The sequence below is a fragment of the Myzus persicae genome, unplaced genomic scaffold, assembly GCF_001856785.1.
Source record: "Myzus persicae strain clone G006 unplaced genomic scaffold, MPER_G0061.0, whole genome shotgun sequence".
NCBI lineage: Eukaryota > Metazoa > Arthropoda > Insecta > Hemiptera > Aphididae > Myzus > Myzus persicae.
The window spans coordinates 204,028-221,862 of NW_019103880.1; the positions used below are offsets into that span (position 1 = coordinate 204,028).

The 17,835-nt window shown below is 29.7% G+C and overlaps 2 protein-coding genes across 6 annotated transcripts; one reads left to right on the forward strand and one right to left on the reverse strand.

The window, feature by feature from the left end:
• Window positions 1–2,994: 2,994 nt before the first annotated feature.
• LOC111035828 (nuclear pore complex protein Nup93-like) lies at window positions 2,995–5,845 on the forward strand. The gene has a single exon (XM_022317612.1). It carries the CDS (start codon window positions 3,328–3,330, stop codon window positions 5,743–5,745), a length of 2,418 nt encoding a protein of 805 aa, XP_022173304.1. The 5' UTR covers window positions 2,995–3,327; the 3' UTR covers window positions 5,746–5,845.
• Window positions 5,846–7,866: 2,021 nt separating this feature from the next.
• On the reverse strand, window positions 7,867–15,807 carry LOC111035819 (polycomb protein suz12-B). 5 transcript variants are annotated; one of them, XM_022317599.1, is made up of 12 exons: window positions 15,482–15,807; window positions 14,573–14,619; window positions 13,555–13,735; window positions 13,370–13,458; window positions 13,126–13,306; window positions 12,091–12,293; window positions 11,878–12,013; window positions 11,572–11,816; window positions 11,231–11,514; window positions 10,202–10,393; window positions 9,386–10,110; window positions 7,867–8,234 (listed from the first exon to the last, which is right to left on the reverse strand). In XM_022317599.1, the coding sequence occupies exons 1-11, from the start codon at window positions 15,570–15,572 to the stop codon at window positions 9,390–9,392; spliced, it is 2,370 nt and encodes a 789-aa protein (XP_022173291.1). In that variant the 5' UTR covers window positions 15,573–15,807; the 3' UTR covers window positions 7,867–8,234; window positions 9,386–9,389. The 5 variants fall into 5 exon arrangements, with proteins under 5 accessions (XP_022173291.1, XP_022173293.1, XP_022173292.1 ...); XM_022317601.1 differs by lacking the exon at window positions 7,867–8,234 and having other exon boundaries at window positions 8,370–10,110; window positions 11,572–11,801; XM_022317600.1 differs by lacking the exon at window positions 7,867–8,234 and having other exon boundaries at window positions 8,370–10,110; window positions 10,208–10,393.
• Window positions 15,808–17,835: the final 2,028 nt, after the last annotated feature.

Here is a 17,835-nt window from a genome sequence, read left to right on the forward strand (position 1 = left end):
TACCGAAGATGAGGCCTGTGTGCATTATACCGATGGATGATGATTGAAGAATACTAGCAAATAAAAACAAATTTTTTAGGCACTAAACTTAAATTATATTTTCTAATGAGACAATGAAACCATTTAGGTAAGTTAGTTACCAAATACTTCATAGTTCATACATAAAACTCAAGATGATTAGGTACACTCAAATTTTGATATTTTAGAAACCAAACAAATTATAATCACAGAATATATAATAATATAGTTTGAACACGATTATGTGAGTACCTATGTCATGTTATACTTCTACACACAATATTAACTTAAGCTACCTAGTGATAAGAGAACTGAGAAACTGAGAGTGTCGTATACAAATATACGAGTAAATAAATTTGTGTTCAGCGGTTCCAATTTGTACATTAACTTTTATTGATTAAGTAAATTTTGTTATTGGTCATTATCAAACTTAAAAGTAAGAACATCTGAACATTAACTGTTTTTTCAGATGATTTTTTTACAATATTGCTTAAAACTTAACTCTCTTCAAAATTAAATTATATTGTAAAAAACTAATGCTAAAACACGGATAATGTTCTTACCTTAAAGTTGGATAATAGGTCAATTCACTCTATTATTTAACTCGTAAATAATCATATAAGATTCTTCATTATCTATGATTTAAGGTTACCTGCACTTAAAATTAAAATTAAATAATAATTACTAACTGTGTAGGTATAGTTAAAATGTTGCACCTACGTGAGAGGTGGAGACGCGGAGATAACGTTTGCAGATGTGGCGTCATCCTAATATTTAATTGATCTATTATTACTAAACAACTCAGACGCGTCACTAACGGTATAGTATTATTATCTTTATTATAAAAATAACTAGTAACCGATTGCTATTTTATTATTTGACAATCGGTTTTTAGATTTTACAAATGCATGTTATGCCTGATGTTCCTAGATTAATAGGAATTTTTATACGTAGCGGCTATTTACACGGAAGTCCACCTACCGCTAAGCCAGACAGCCAGTGTTCCGACTTCCAAAGGACCTCAGGCCTTCTTTCCGGGACTTAACATTTAAAGGATGGTGTTCGTGCCAGTATTTATATCATTGCATTGTGTAGGAAAAATCTCACGTGAAGATCGAATGAACAAGTTCATATACAGCATGGTCATAGCCCATAGTGTCCAATTTAGGGGCTGAGTGGCCCACAGGGATATTTCAGGGTGGCCTGGATCGCTCACACAAAAAGTGACCGTGGGGGTCGGCCATAAATCTATAATTTGATAATTTTTGGCTTTAAATTGATGGCTATATTTTGATTCGAAATAAGTTTGATAAAGGAATAATCCGTAGATTTTTTTCTACTCTTAAATATCTAAAACAAAAGCTTGAGAAATTCAATGACTAACTATGATAATCTAGAAGCAATTATTTGGATGTCTATATAGAAAAATCTATTTTGAAGGAACTAGATCATAATATAATAATAATGGACTGAGTACCAACTAAAAGTAACCTTTAAAGAAAATAGTCATTTAAATATAATTATTATTTGTTTAACGTTGATGGACCTACTATCTATTATCTACCTAATAAACTGTTTCATAAGGATAAGTTTTATTTTATATAGAATACCTACGAAATACTTGCTAAAAATTGTATTTATTAATATTCGCTTGAAACACCAATAAATTGGTAGATTCTTCAAAGCTAAAATCAAATGAAATTAATAACTTTTAGATAAGAAGTTCCAACAAATAGCAACATTATTTCACTAAAAACAAATATTACAGCCTATAGTAATAAATTGGTATAATTATATACTATAGTGTTACTATGAGACGTATAATATACCTTCTAAAAAATAGTTATAACAAAAAATAGAAATATTATAGGCGTGCGCCGGGGGTTGCCGGGTGTGCCTGCAGGGCACCCCTTGAAATTGTGTAATTGGGGCCCTAACATTTAAGTTTCAAAGGATTCGGCCTGTATTTTTAATAATGTTACTAGAGTAGAATGTAATTTTATTTTAAATATGTGGTGAGAATAAATCATGTTTCCCGATAAAAAAAAAATAAGAAGACGTAAAATAATTTGAAACTGCATGGAATAACTTATTATGATTATTACAGCTAGATGTTATTGACTTCACAAGCACACTGTACAAATGTGAAATGATAAATAAATATTTCAATTATCTTGTAGAAATAGATACTAGATCCAAAGCAATATTCAAATATCATGTAACTATTGGTACTAATAATAATTATATAGGTACCTACATAACTTGTTAAGAGAGGGACCAAATTAAGAAAAGGGCCCAAAAATATTGTAGGCACTCCCCGAAATTCAGGTCTGCGCACGGCTATGCACTATATGAGCGATATAGCATCCAACCTGTCGTGTGTACTGTGTACAGTTAAATAGGTGTGTATCAAGGATCTTCAGACTCAGCAGCAGCTGCAGTCTACGCTGTTTCATATATTATCTTTATTGTCTTCGGAAAACATAGTTTGTTTGCTATATAATTAATTGTTAACGACCACTGGCGCAGTAACAGTAAAATAATAATATAGGCGTAAAGGTATCCACCACGGGCATGACTCATAAGCACGGACGTTACGACAACAGTGTATTATCCGATCTACGGTCACGAATTTAGACATAATGTGATATTTTAATATTCGTGTCCATTGGTTTTTAAATACACCTTACATCGTGGTCATAGCTCGTAGCCCACGACTGTAGATAATTATTGAAATGTATGTGGTAGTGATAATTCTTGTTCCAGCCTTGTTGTAATGTACAAGTTCATTGATCACGATTCCCGGGTATCACACCGGATATCACGGCTATAGTTGTGGTGGTACTGACTACAACTGGTATCTACTATCTGCAGCCGTGCCGGATGTGGTGTGGTATGGACGTACTATGGTACACCAAAAGTTCCGCTGGGAGCGCTAGAAGTAAGCCGGTTATCGTCTAATTCGAATATTTGATAAGGACGTTGTTTGACGCTATTCTGTCATGCAGCCCGCCACCGCACGACGATCGGGAATCATAGTATCAAAATACGTTAAATGATATTTTAACTTTTAACTTTTCGCATGTACTTGGTATTTGGTTGTAACAGGATACCCGTGGTCCGAGCACTTTAGAGGCAAATCTGTTATCAGCGATCTACTGATCTCTATTCTATGGGTTAGCTGAGTTAGCACTTAGCTCATAGATAAGCGATCAAAGTTGGGTTAGCTATAATTGTTTGACTCGGTTGGATTGTTTTCAGTGTTGACGCCTTTGCTACGTAGGTATACAATTAGGTACATCATTAATAATGGCCGGCAACACCGATTGGAATTCGATCGTGATGACGGCCGAAAAGCTGCAGACCAACGCCATCACCGACACAGGTATGCCGAGCGTTACCCGGAACATCCGACAATTGTTGGACGCCGCCGAAAGTCTGTGGACCAAAGTCGGCGTGCCGGGCGTGGAGGCCAAGGGCAATGTATTCCTGTGCAGCCGCGGCGTGGACGCCCCGCAGGTGCCCAAGCAGTTGGAAAAGCTCAGCTCCGTGGGCTCGATGGACACACTGGACCCGAAGCCCGATATGGACGTGGACAGCTTCGTGAAGAACGAGGTACAGAATGCCATACTTAGCCTGATCGAGTCGGTGAAAAAAAGCAACGAGGACTTCATTGACAAGCGGCAGAGTGAGGCCACAATCAGGTGCTGGAGGAACAAGAAGATCAATATCATCAACTCGTTTCCTGGTTACGTGCCAAACCCGTCGTCAAGCCCCAATTCCAGTGTGATGCCGTCCATTGCAAAGCTTAATACCACCAACTTCGGCCTGAGCGCCCAGCTTGACCAAGTCGAACTCACGTATGCCAAATATTTGTGTGAATACAATCAACATGTGGAACACCATGGAGTTCAAACCGACATTTTGCAGTCTTTCACGACAGCGGCAGAAATCAGCCACGATGACCGCGTGAATGAAATGTGGAAGATAGTCAAATGCATGAGTCAGATCGTTCCCGAATGTGGTTCCAAATATGCCAGGAGTTCCGCTGCAAACCAAAACACAATGATTGCAAATGCCAGGACCTATCTTGAACAGAGGTATATCGTGTTCATGAAAGGTTATGTAAAGAGCCACATGTCCAAAGCAAAAGTTGGTGGTATCCCAGGCACTTATCCACTTGTGCGAAGTTTTGTAAGTGTTTACATCAATCAGTACAATAACCCTGATAAGCTATTCCATGACAGTGTTCCATTTTGGCCATTGGTATACTATCTAATTCGTTGTGGTGATTTAGAATCCGTTGTGCGCATTTTAGAAAAAAATAATCATGATCCATTGTTACTAAATGCTTTTTCAAACATAAGAAATAACCATAATTATATCAGCTTAAACAATCAAGGATTTAGTACGTCAATGGCATGGGACTCCAATGATCCATTTAAAAAAGTGATTTATTCTTTAGTCTCTGCTATTGATGTGTCGAGCAAACATTCAGATGTGATCAAGACTGCAGACGATTATCTATGGTTAAAATTATGTCAAGTCAGAAATGATCAAGACAAGCTCACATATCCTGTACTCCAGTCGATGATCTATGAAGAATACAAAGATCAATACAGCGATGTCCAACCTATGTCTTATTTCCAATTGCTTTTCTTAACTGGTCAATTCGAATCGGCTATTCAATTTATTTTCCGGCACCCAAAACTTTGTTGTCATGCCATACACATATCTATAGTTTTGAACGAAATAGGTTTACTATACTTACCTAATGACTTTAATCAGCCAATTTTATCCAAAGACGATAATAAAATTGACAGATTAAATATAGCTAGAATGATGAAAATGTATTGTGCCAAATTTGAAAATCAAGACCTTAAAATGGCCATCAACTATTACTATTGTCTGAGACACACTGAATTTGAAGGTACAACACTTTTCATTTCCTATGTAGCTGATCTTGTAATTGAAACGGATGAATACGACAAAGTGTTTGGGTACCTGAAGCCAGATGGTAAAAAGCAAAACGGTATTTTGGACTCTTTAATTGTATCAGAAACACTGAAAATGCAAATTATTAGAACAACGGCTACACTTGCAGAACAAAAGTGTGATCTCGAGGTGTCAGCTAAATTGTACGAATTGGTGGGTCAGTACGATAAGGTGCTCGAACTTGCCAACATTATGTTGAGTCGGGTAATTCAACCAGATATCTTCACATCCTTGGACAAAACTCCTAACACTAAGAACAAAATGTTTGACTATGCTCAAGTCTTAAGTCAGCGACTGACAGGAGTCAAAGCTAATGTGTCTGAGGAAGCCATTTTCACATTTAATATGTTGAAGAGTGTCATTGTATTTTTTGAACAGTACAACAATCACAAATACACGTTAGCTTTTGACGTGCTTCAGACAATTGGTTTGATTCCGTTGGCTATAAATCAGGTAGAAGAACGGCTTGGTTCATTTAAGAAATACAACGAATTAATATTGAGAATTATACCTGGAGTGATGACGGCCACAATGAACATGTTATACTCACAATACAGTGACATAAAAAAAGAATCAAATAAGTCAGCCAGGGATCCAGAACAAATGCATGCTCAGTTGGAATACATCAGGGAAAAAGCAAAAGCCATTACATCGTTCACAGGTCGTGTACCATTCCAAATCAACTCGGAAGTTATCAACCACTTAGTGCAAACTGAAATTCTATTGTATTAATTTAAATATTGTATTGTAACAATGTGCCTATGTTTGGCACTATAATGCCTGATTATATTATTAAGTAAATAATAACAAAGAACTGCATTTGCATTATAAACTATGGTTTTTTATTAAGTTTAATACACAGTCCAGTAGTCCACCTCATTTGTATAATATAATTTACTCAGTACCTCTTTGCCATTAAATATTCTATAAAATGCTATTTATTGAATATAATATAGGTAGGTATAATTAATCAGATAAGTATTCAAGAATCAATAGAATAACAGGTAAAAAAAACATTTCATAGGAAAATGATATACTGATTGTCTGATAAATTATAATACATAGTATATTCATACATATATTTACAATCAATTATACAAAATACCTACCAAATAAAGAAATATAAAAATTTGCACTTTATTTCTCTACAAGTGATGGCCCAGATTTTTTTTTGAAAAGTCATAATGTGACGCTAATACATTAAGTAATGTTAAAGAATTAATGGACATTTTATTTCTGTATGAAGAGAACCCAGTGACACCACTTCAAAATTAGACCTCATCATTCGGATATATTTTTTTCTACTAATAGTTTAGATTGTTTAGAAGGTCTCTATGCCAGTATTGTTTTAGGCGGTGAGAAGGAACAATATTTTCATATGATGAAAAACTAATGATAGTTATGAAAATAGAACACAAATTCAATGTAACCTACATAGACAAATTGATTAATTTGGGCATACTCACATACAGTGGTGTGGCAAACTAAAGAATTTTCAGAGGAAAGTATATTTTTTGATGACCACCCACCTACAGCCCAAGACCTATTATTGAACATTGAACACTGAGTTTTTATCTTTCTCCTAAAAACTGTACTATAAAAACACTTTACATTTATGGAGCGTGGGGAGATTGCCTTTTTAAGGCCATTTTAAAACCATATAAGATTATTCCTCAAAAAATTGAGAGGCAGCCGCCTCTCGATTACTTCCCTTTGCCACACCACGGCTTGCATAAAATACACAATAAAATAATTAGTGTTCTACTACCACTAAATAATGACAATTTTTGAATTAGTAATATTTTGTACACCAATTTTTTAAACAAATGAATTTTCATAATATAATGTGAAAGTCCTATACATAATATTATATAAATTACAATATATTAATATTATATTTGTACATACTATTAAGATTGAATAAAATGTACTACAATACTTTATTGTAAGAATGATAAAAGTTCTATTACAGTCAATACACTTTAATTTCTAATATAATAATAATATAATTTATACATTACATATTATAACATAAAAAAAAAAATATATTTTTTTTAAGCTGTTTTTTGGTCTATAAATAAATAATAATAAAATGCCTACCATTATTTAAACACTAAGGCAGTGAACTAAAGGCAGTGTAAATGAAAACAAATTACTAGAATTTTTTGAAAATATATTGCTAAATATAAATTATAAATCAATTAATTTATTGAGAACTCTTAATATTTAGTTTTAATAAATAAATCCCAACTTTAAAATTAAAGAGCTTGAAAAGTCATTTTGCACAAAAGTATATTATTTTTAAACTAAAAAGTATTGTTAAGTTTCATTATTTTTAAATGAGTATCATAAATTGTATTATATAGGCAATAGAATGTCAGAATATGGTATTACATTTTTTTTTAAATATTAACACCGTTTTGGCCACAACATTATTTTATTTTATTCTAAATTGTAAGAAACCTTTAGTCTAGTCTATAACGTAAAGGTGAAAAAAAGTCTATAGATATTTAATGATATACATTTATCAATCGTGTTTAGGGTGCAATATTATTTAAACTAAAATGGAGTTTTATAATAGACTATACTTTTCAAATATTCAAACAGTCGAATTTATGATTTACTAGAAATAATTATATTTCATTCACAAAAAAAAAATTAATAATTATTTTGAATTAAATGATAGAAAAAATATAAATGAATAATAAATAATTAGGTTAAGTATAATCTTAAGAAAAAAAACCCTGTATAAATATTATGTGAATATACCCAAAACTAAAATGTAATGTAATTTAATTCAAACCCAATGTGAAATATATATTTATTAAATTTGTGTACATACATTATAGGCTTAACTATTTATTTCATTGATCATTAAAATAAAATGTTTATGCATACAAGTCTTTTATATTTAGTTTTAGAAACAAATAAATTAATGTAAGACAACATTACTTTAACAAAGAAAAACGAGTAAGTTATTTTCAAATATGTTTATATGGAAAACCAATTTCTTCAGTGGTATAATTTTAACATTAAATCATATAAATAACTAAACCAATACATACAATTTTAAATGCAAAGATTAATATCTAATGTTTAGTAAATAATTATTAGGATTAACATTTCCAACATTTGCACTCTTAAAATATAAAAAATCTTTAAAATAATAAAAATAAGTAGGTATACTTAATTATGTAGACTGTAAAGCCAGTAGCTACAATCTGCAATTATACACATAATACAGGGTGTTAGTGGTGAGTTCTATAATATTGAAACACTAATATATTTTGTAGATTGTTTTTAATTTTTAATGAGTGATTGTATGCTAATACTGTTATGCTATATTGCACATTATAACACATAACCAAAGAATACTGTACTCATAAACAGATTAAATACAAATATTAAAAAGCCTATATTAATTTGAATGGTATATCATTTAATATAACAATTGTTATAATTTATTTTATGTAAATAAAAATTACTTCAATTATTAAAAATATTTACTATTTAATCAATGTACAGTGGAACAATAACCCTGTTTTGGTAGCTACAGTACTAAATGTGTATATAACATCAGTTATAAGAAAGTTTTAAAATATATTTTATCCACAAAATCCCCCAAAAAATGTATTAAAATTGATTTATTTGTATTTGTTTAGTAATTGTACATCAAATCCCTTAGTTCTAAAGTAATATTTATTATAATCAAGTGTAATTTTAAAATAAATTAAAAATACAAAACTACGAACAGTAAATAATTCAGTATTACACTATAACATCCAAATTATACACGAATTGTACTTGATTGAGGAAAAAAAAATGAGACTAAACTTTATATATTATCTATGTATCATTTAAAAAAAATATCTCATTTATGATTCATTGTTTGATTATACTTGGTTCGAAAACAATAATACATATCTACGAATACTAACTGAAGTATTACAATTATGACAAACAATATTATACAAATATTATTATTAATATAGTAAATAACATCAAATATTCTATTATGATTATAATTTATTATAATGATGTTTATAATTTATAAGTAATAATAACATATTTTAAGGATTCCTTTATTGAATGGAACAATTATTTTAAAGCATTTTTGGTGTAACTAGTATGAAAATGATATAACAATCTTAATTATAAGACCAAATCCTTAGATTTTTCTGTCCACCGTACAAAGATTAAAAATAATAAAACCAAACTTTACGATCACAAAAATAAGAACATCTTATAGTTCTCTTTGTATCTAAACTTATAGAGTATTTATGACAGTAGTGAATAACTCATTTTAAACATATTGGGAAATTTGTTAAATTTCAAAACATTTTTTTGTCAAAATTATCACAACAATAATTACCTATTTACTTCCGTCTTACAGATTCAGACACATTTGTCGGCAATTTTTCAGGAACTGGTTTTTTCTTATCAGTCAATATAGGAAAAGTCCTACGTCGCACTGTGAGAGTTGCAGATATTTTATGGTCTTCACCGTTCAAAGATGTACTATTACGTTTTTCTACTGGTTTTTCTGGCTTATCAGTTCGCACAGCAGATTGAGATCTAGTTGTAGACCCTCCCTTTTTGTCACTTTTTCTATCAAGTTTCTTTTCTTCAATAATGTTTGCATTCTTAGTGGCAGGAGGATTTTGTCTTGTAGAATTTCCTCCTTTACGACCATTTTGTTGTTTGATTACTTTCCCTTTTAATTTATCTTGGAGCTTTAATGGGTAAAATGATCCAGCTGGCTTACGCCTAGTACCAATATCTGACTGCAATGGACTTTGTACCAAACATCTAATTTCAGTACGATCTTCTGCCTTTTTAGCACCTTCCTCACGCCAGTATTTTCGCTGTGCTTCAAAAGATTCATATAATACATTACTAGCTTCTGAATCAATTGCTAAAATATCTTGTAATTTTTGTATGGTTGTATAGAAGGTTACTGGACTTATAAGACGTAAATCACACAAGTTGCACAGGTGTAACATAAAATTCCTATATAAATTATTCCTAAGGATATATCTACCCTTAGATTCAACAAACATGCTTAGAGCTAATGATATTTGACAATCACCAACAAATCTGAAAGTAAATTTTTTATAATTAAGACAAATTATTAACAATTAAATGTGAATAAATTTAATAAATATAATAATATATTGTTTGTATTCACCCATACCCCTCTCTCATAACATGCAAATTCCACATTTTCATGAGCTCTTTTTCCCCATCATTAACGTCAGTAAATTCATCAATCATCATTGCAGTCTTTTTCCTCAACCATATAGGATCACTTTCATCTTCACTATCTACATCCATTTCTCGTGGATAAATAGGAAGACATGTTGATGTATGATGATATAATCTGAAAGTTAAAATGTTATTTTATAAAATTATCTCTTGCCTTTATACAGGAGGCTGGCTTTATTATATAGTATATATATGTACTTAATTGTCTGTTAATCTAAATTTTATATTGTTTTATTCTTATTATGTAATTGTCAAGCTATCATAGTTGTACTAGCGGCTTTTATAATAAAAAAAAAAAAAAAATTATCTATTATCAATGATAATAAATACTATAGATTGCTCACTGTTGTACAAAATCTGTTGTGATGAATTAACTAGCAATTCTGGGGTTGTTATCCAAAACTGACAAGGTGGTCAGGTTATAAAATACACCTCCCGTTCAATTCTGGATAACAACACCAGGATTGCTAGTAAATTTATCGCAACAGATTTTGAACAGCAATGAGCAATCTATAGTATTTATATGTTATTAAGTATAATAAAATTTAAATAATTTTAAAAAAATTACGCAAATCTATTATATAGTTTTGAAATGAATACAGGAAAAAAATAAGAGAATGTTTATTCCTTCATTCATTTAAAAAATGCATAATACAAATTATAAATGGTTTGCATTGATACATAATCCATAATGATTCACTAACATAATAACTATTAACTAGATTGATGTTGGTGTTGGTACACTCAAGAGTCTATAGCATGTTAAATGTAACAGTGACCCTTTTAAATAGTCTAATCAAATTAAGAACTGTACTCGGCAGCACTCTAGTGTGGTATTACTACATGGCAGGCATAATGGGTACAGATAGTTGACTTGGTTGTGATGGCACACAGATATTTCCTGATTGTCAACAATGTGTACATAAATATAATATAAGATATCTATATTTACCTATTATGTCCAGTAACATATGGTCTTTGGCCATCATATCCATCAGTATCTTCAAGTTCATGTAGAAACTCAGATAACGAAGCACGCCTGAGTCGTTTTGGGTGGCAAACTACTATTTTTGATACAACTGCACGTCTAACAGGACCAACTCTAGTAATACGATAACCAACATTCTTGGATTCATCTCTTTGTGGTTGTGCAATTAAATCTTGTGGACTACCAATATAACAACCATCATAGTGCTCATTTATTGCAACATCAATTCGTGCACCAGATCCTGTTGGCTGTACATTTTAATTTTAAAGCTAGTCCAGCTTAAAAAACTTTATAATACAACTTACAACATAAGAAAATGTAAACCGAGCATGACATAGCTTCAAATGCTTAAGTAATGCATATAATGTAAAACAATCCAATGTGCACCATGGGCAGTGTAAATCTTCACTAGCTTCAGTCTGTTGACGACTGTTATTGTTATATAAGAATTGGTAAACTATTTTTAACTTATTGGATGAAGTATCCAGAGAACCATTTGCATTTTGTACACTACTACTTCTTCTGGAATTTGATGCTAAAAAAATATTAGCTGAATTAAAAATGTGTTATCAGTTATAACAAAAAACTAAATGTATATATATATTTAATACTTGGCCAATTATTTTCTTTATTATCGACAAGAGGATAAACGACAGCAGTACTATTAGGTTCTGTTGACCACTTTAAACGTAGCTTGATCTTTTTACGACTTTCAAATGCACTAAATTGTGGTCCAGCTCTTACTTCCTAAAGTTATAAACAATATTAAGAGTAAAGAAACCCTAAATGGGTTAAAATACTAATTAAGGCTGATGTATATGTACTTTGAGGCGTTCCCATGAACACGATTTTCCAGTTGTTAAATTGGGACTTTCGCCACTAATTTCTTCTATAAGACAATCATAATCACCATCTTTAAGTAAACATCTATTTTGTTTGTCGTGAATAATTAAATTTGCACCAATCTCTTTTTTAACAATACCATTACCCTCTTTAATACTCATCCTTCTTTTTTTCTGACTTGGCTCTGAAATTAATATGTCATGTCAAAAAATTAAAACAAAATTAATACCAATTGAAATACATATAAAATAATTAATACAATTAATTCAATACAATTCAAAATATTATAGTTTGGCAAAATAATATGAGGAATAAATTATTATAAATTTAACTTAAATAAATGTTATTTTTTTTACAGCGTCAAAACATTTTAACCATTTAAATGGGATATTATACTCCGCAACACGAGAAAAGTAACCCATGTCCCAACCAAATTGTGTTCAAATTCACGCATTTCCCAAGTATTTAAGGGATAATGTGGGGGAAACAGAGCATTGTAATGCTCACTGCCGTCAGTCTGAATGCGCGAAATGGGTTCTCTCCACCTTCTCTCGTGGCGTGGAGTATACTGTTATTCTAGCAATAATTACATAATATCAATTTAATATACTTTAAAAAATTGTAATTAAACCTCATGAAAATATTTATTCTAAAACATAAAAAGAGATGTAATTAAATTAATAATTGACATGGTTTCTTTCATATTATATTTCCATAATTAATGTGTCATAAATTCATAGAATAAATTAACAACACATTGGTAAATTTGAAAATATATTGATATATTTAATGATTTTACTTAGTTAAGCTATTTTAGGTGAAACGTTTAAAAATGTTTAAACAACTGTGTACCTACTCAACATTTAAAAATTAAAAAATGAATTGGATTATTCAATATTTAAAAATTAAAAAATGAATTGGATTATTCAATATTTATTTTTATTTATTACCTACAATTATGACAGCAATTTCTTTGAATTACAATGATACTTATGGAAGATTATTATTTTACTCACCAGTATTTTCAGAATCTGAATTTGAAATTACATTTATAACTCTTACTAATAAATGATGTGATTTGGATACATGTCCTAGTGCAGTATTAACTGATTCAACAGGAATAGACACTATCGGAGATTGTGATGTTAATTGAGAACAAGTTGGGTTAACAGGAACAGATGATAAACCAAAAGAGACCTAAAATAATTAAACATTATAAAATTAAATAGTTAAATTATACTAAAAAATATATTATCCTACCATTGTATATGGGCAGACATCTTTCCGTTTTTTGTGACATATTTTGACAAGTGTAGTTTCAATTTTAACAGGTCCATTTGTATTGTTCACTGTAAATTTTTTTTTAAAAAACAAAACAAAAATTATATAATATTATTATTACACTATTACAACACAAAAATATGAAACCAGTATAATGAAATTACTTTTATCATCAAAATATCCAATATAACTTATTGTCAAGTATCGTTTGTTAAATGTTTTCTTTTCATAAACTTGATTTTCAACATTGTTTAGCAATGAATCAATATCTAATTTCTTTTTTGGGCGTTTAGGTCTTGGACGATTTGCTCTCATGTAACTTAAAGTTCTGACTAAAAATAACGGCTAAAACAAAAGTAATAAATAATAGAAAAATCAATTCTAAAATTACGTAAAATAGTTATCCATTCTCAGAATAAAATAAAATAACTTAATTAATGTATATAATATGTTTATACATTAATATATCATCATAATTGGTTGGTACTATAACTAAGTATAAATATCATTGGACAGCTCAAGGTAAATCTTATCATACTTTATATTTATAAACTACACTTATAAATTATCCTTACCAATTCGATATTGGATAAATTGTGGTGTAGGTAACAAATTAATTTTAATTGTTATTATAATAATATAGTACACATAAATTTAGATTTATAAAGTGTATAAGAGAGGGACATAGTAATTTTCTCTCGGGTACCTTAACTTTCAGCCAACAAAATACAAATATATCATTTGAGAAAAAAAAAGATTTACTTCGTTCTGTCCTCCTCAGATATTTACTCTAAATTATATCATAGATAATATTGTGTGGTCGATACAATATCAAGGGTCAGAAAACAGTCAAATAATTTATTACTTTTGTCTTACAATGTAACTTAGACAAAAAAAACTATGGAATGAATATTCAATGCAAAACTAAACATTAGCTTATTACATTTAACACATAGGTAAGTAAGTAACCAAATAAAGCATGTATACAAATTGTTATTATTTGTTTACGATATCTTTTAATATTCTAATAATTAAAAAGTTCATCAAAATTATTTATTTATTATCATAAATAACAATTTTTTACAGTATGCAAAACATATTATTTTTAGTGTTATAGGTTAATTAATATTGTTAACATAATTAAAAATTACATACTTAGTTTAATAATATTTACAAACTTACCGAAAACAAACTACGATTCCTTAAATATTTGTAAATCTGGGTGGGTTCTGAAAAATATTTTTTGCTAATTATTGTAACGATATATAAATTATAGTAATAATATGCAAATATATAAATAACCAAGAAGAGAAAAATAAGTATAAGAAAACAAATACCTAGAAAAATTTAATATTAAATATTAGGTAGGTATTTATATGTTATTGCCTACCTATAAGAAAAGAAAAAAATGCACAAACTTTAATTTTATATAGGTTCAATGGGTACCAAGGAATAACATAAGTTTTCAAATAAAATAACCAAAAAAATGAATAAAATTATAAAATAAAAAGATCTATTTACCTAAATCAGTTTAAAAAATTTTTTTTAATAACATTTAGCTATTGAATATATTACCAGTTACAACAATCAACTGGACTTACTTAATTGATTATTAAAAACCCGTCTCAGATTGTAATTGTTTTGGAACTTGGTCATAATTAAGTTTTCCGAAAGACACCAACTTTGCCAAAAATTAAGAAAATATCTAAGCTTATCTAGTCACCTACTTTTATATTTAAAAATAAAATAGGCAAACCTTAAATTTAAAATTAACCTTAGTTTCAGTACATAAATTAATTATCTATTCTAATGATAAAATATTTAATGTTGTTTTAAATCAAAACTAGGTATTTATACGAAACTTCCAGAAGACATCAATTTAAAACAAATCAATTAAAATATGTACTAAGTTGACTAATTTTATTTGATAGAATTGTTAATTATTTATATTGCAAAAATTAATTTTAATTGGTTGGAATACAGACAGTACAATATCAGCAAGTATACAGTGATTAGTAATAAATTAAACATAGAAGTTACAATTAAAAAACAAGAATAGGTAAGTACCTAATATTACCAACTCTAACTTACTTTCAAATGCTTGTAGGAAAAGTTCATGATCAGCCTGTGCGTGATCCATTCGGTTTTTATCTAGTTCTTTTTCTCTCTTCTTCGGAGCCATACTAAAAAAACCGGTAAACTTACTATACCTAGCAAAAAGTGTAGGAAACAAAAATTAAAAAGTGTGGTATATATATATCGGTAAACAAAACTATAAACTGTGTAGTAGTTAAAAAAAACTTGGAACGACGGAAACTAAAACTAAAAAAAAAATACGTAAATCTAAAAAGTGACGATTGAGGAGGGTAAACAATGGAAGCAATCCATTGGCAAAGGGCGAGGCGAAGGCAACGGGAAGCCTACAGCCGTTCCGGGGGACAACGACCGATAACGAGCTTCGCAGTGTGGCCACGTTACGTAAGACAATGTATCCTATACATTTGTTTGAAGAAACAATAGACATAGGAAACTCCGTCTTAAACAAATCAATTTACGAGTTTCGTTGGTAAATACGCAAATCACACTACCACAGTTTTATTTAGAAATTCTGACTTTCATTAAACAATTATTTTTTTCTCGTAAAAATTTAAAATTAATTCATTAAGTCGTGATTTGCAAACAAAACAAGTTGGTCACACTTTTTTTCCAAATACTAATGATTGTTTTCCGTTGATGTTTAAAAACAATAAAACATTAAACATAAATTTTACATAATATTGTTTACTTTAAAATTATTCTACTTTGATAATTATTAATTTGATATTTTGATCAAGTTATTCTAGTCATCTACGAATTACGACCTACATAAATAATTAGTACTAATTACCATATTTCCATAATGAATGTAGATAATATTATTTTCCAATGTCCAATACTGCAGTTCCCGGTTTTTTTTACCATAAGAGTTGGTCATTTGTCCAAATAGTATGTCTATCCATTACATTAGACTTATCGTATACCTAATAATATAATATTATCTACTATTGACTGTCATATTATTTCGTACATTACAGAGTGCAGACACGCTGTATCGACGGGCGACCGTCCGGTGAAAGAAATCGGTGTGGACTATTGAATATTAAATATAAATATAAAATATGAATGGTATGGCATTCTATGTCTTTTCTATTTATATTTTATACTAAATAAGATCTTAGGGTTAACTTAACTTAATAGTTTAAGATCTATGTTAGACATACGTTTTTAACCAACAGGAACCAATGTTCTCACCCACACAGAAACTTTTGAGTGATAAAGAAAAAACATTGAAACATTTGAAACTTAACTTCTCATCATTTTGCCTAAATATTGTCTCCAAACAATTTAATATCCATTCTAATCAGTTTTTTTTTAAGTCAAATAATAATAGTATTAAGTAATGACAATAAAATATAAAACGGACGATATGTTAAACCTTCAAAAATATAATTTTCTTACATTTCTGATTTTGGAAATTTTCCTCTAAAATAACTAAAAAAACATAAAAAAAATATCTTTCATGAATGCGTTTGCTGTATATTTTGAGTGGGTCTAGGAGAGAAAACAAATATTGCCATGATGCCAGACGTAGATAATATTCTTTCTTGAGAGTTGTATATTTTTCACTTTTACCAGAACGGATTCTTAACGATATTGTGTTCACATTTAAGTAGACGTCAGCACACTTTGTTTTCTCACTGAAACCCACGCTCATCATACCAAATGTAAGTTGAGTAGAACCTTAGATCATTTTAAATCATTACCTATTCATTGTATATAATCTAAGAGCAGGACCAACCATGTGTTATTACTTTTAATATTAGAGTTAATTCACCTACTATCAAACTTCAAGTTAAGAGGACGTGATACCTGCATGTGTTGTCTCTGTCTTACAAGTGCGTAACATAGTAAATTGTACACTCATCAGAACACGTGTAGCTCCGTTAATTTAAAAATTAAATTGAATTGACCTCTTATAAAATCTAAAGGTAAGATTATTATCTAGGCAACCTCATAGGCTTTTTATTATATTTTAATTTTAACGCGAGTTATGAGTATTTTGAAATTGTAAATTTTTTATACATCTTAAAATACTTATAACTCGCGTTAAAATAAAAATATAATAAAAAGCCTATGAGGTTGCCTAGATAATAATCTTACCTTTAGATTTTATAAGAGGTCAATTCACTTTAATTTTTAAATTAACGGAGCTACACGTGTTCTGATGAGTGTACAATTTACTATGTTACGCACTTGTAAGACAGAGACAACACATGCAGGTATCACGTCCTCTTAACTTGAAGTATGTATCCTAATCCTATATTACTTATATTATCATGATGATAGAAATAACCATAACTAAATACAAAGTCATGGAATATGGAAATAACTAGTTATTTCTATGA

Coding starts and splice junctions, on each gene's coding strand:
- LOC111035828 (XM_022317612.1), top strand. CDS start 3,328: ATGGCCGGCAACACCGATTGGAATTCGATCGTGATGACGGCCGAAAAG.
- LOC111035819 (XM_022317599.1), bottom strand. CDS start 15,572: ATGGCTCCGAAGAAGAGAGAAAAAGAACTAGATAAAAACCGAATGGAT. Junction 10,394..11,230: donor TATGTTACTGGACATAATAG/GTAAATATAGAT, acceptor TTTAACTTTCAG/ATTATATCATCATACATCAA. Junction 10,111..10,201: donor GTTATGAGAGAGGGGTATGG/GTGAATACAAAC, acceptor ATTTACTTTCAG/ATTTGTTGGTGATTGTCAAA.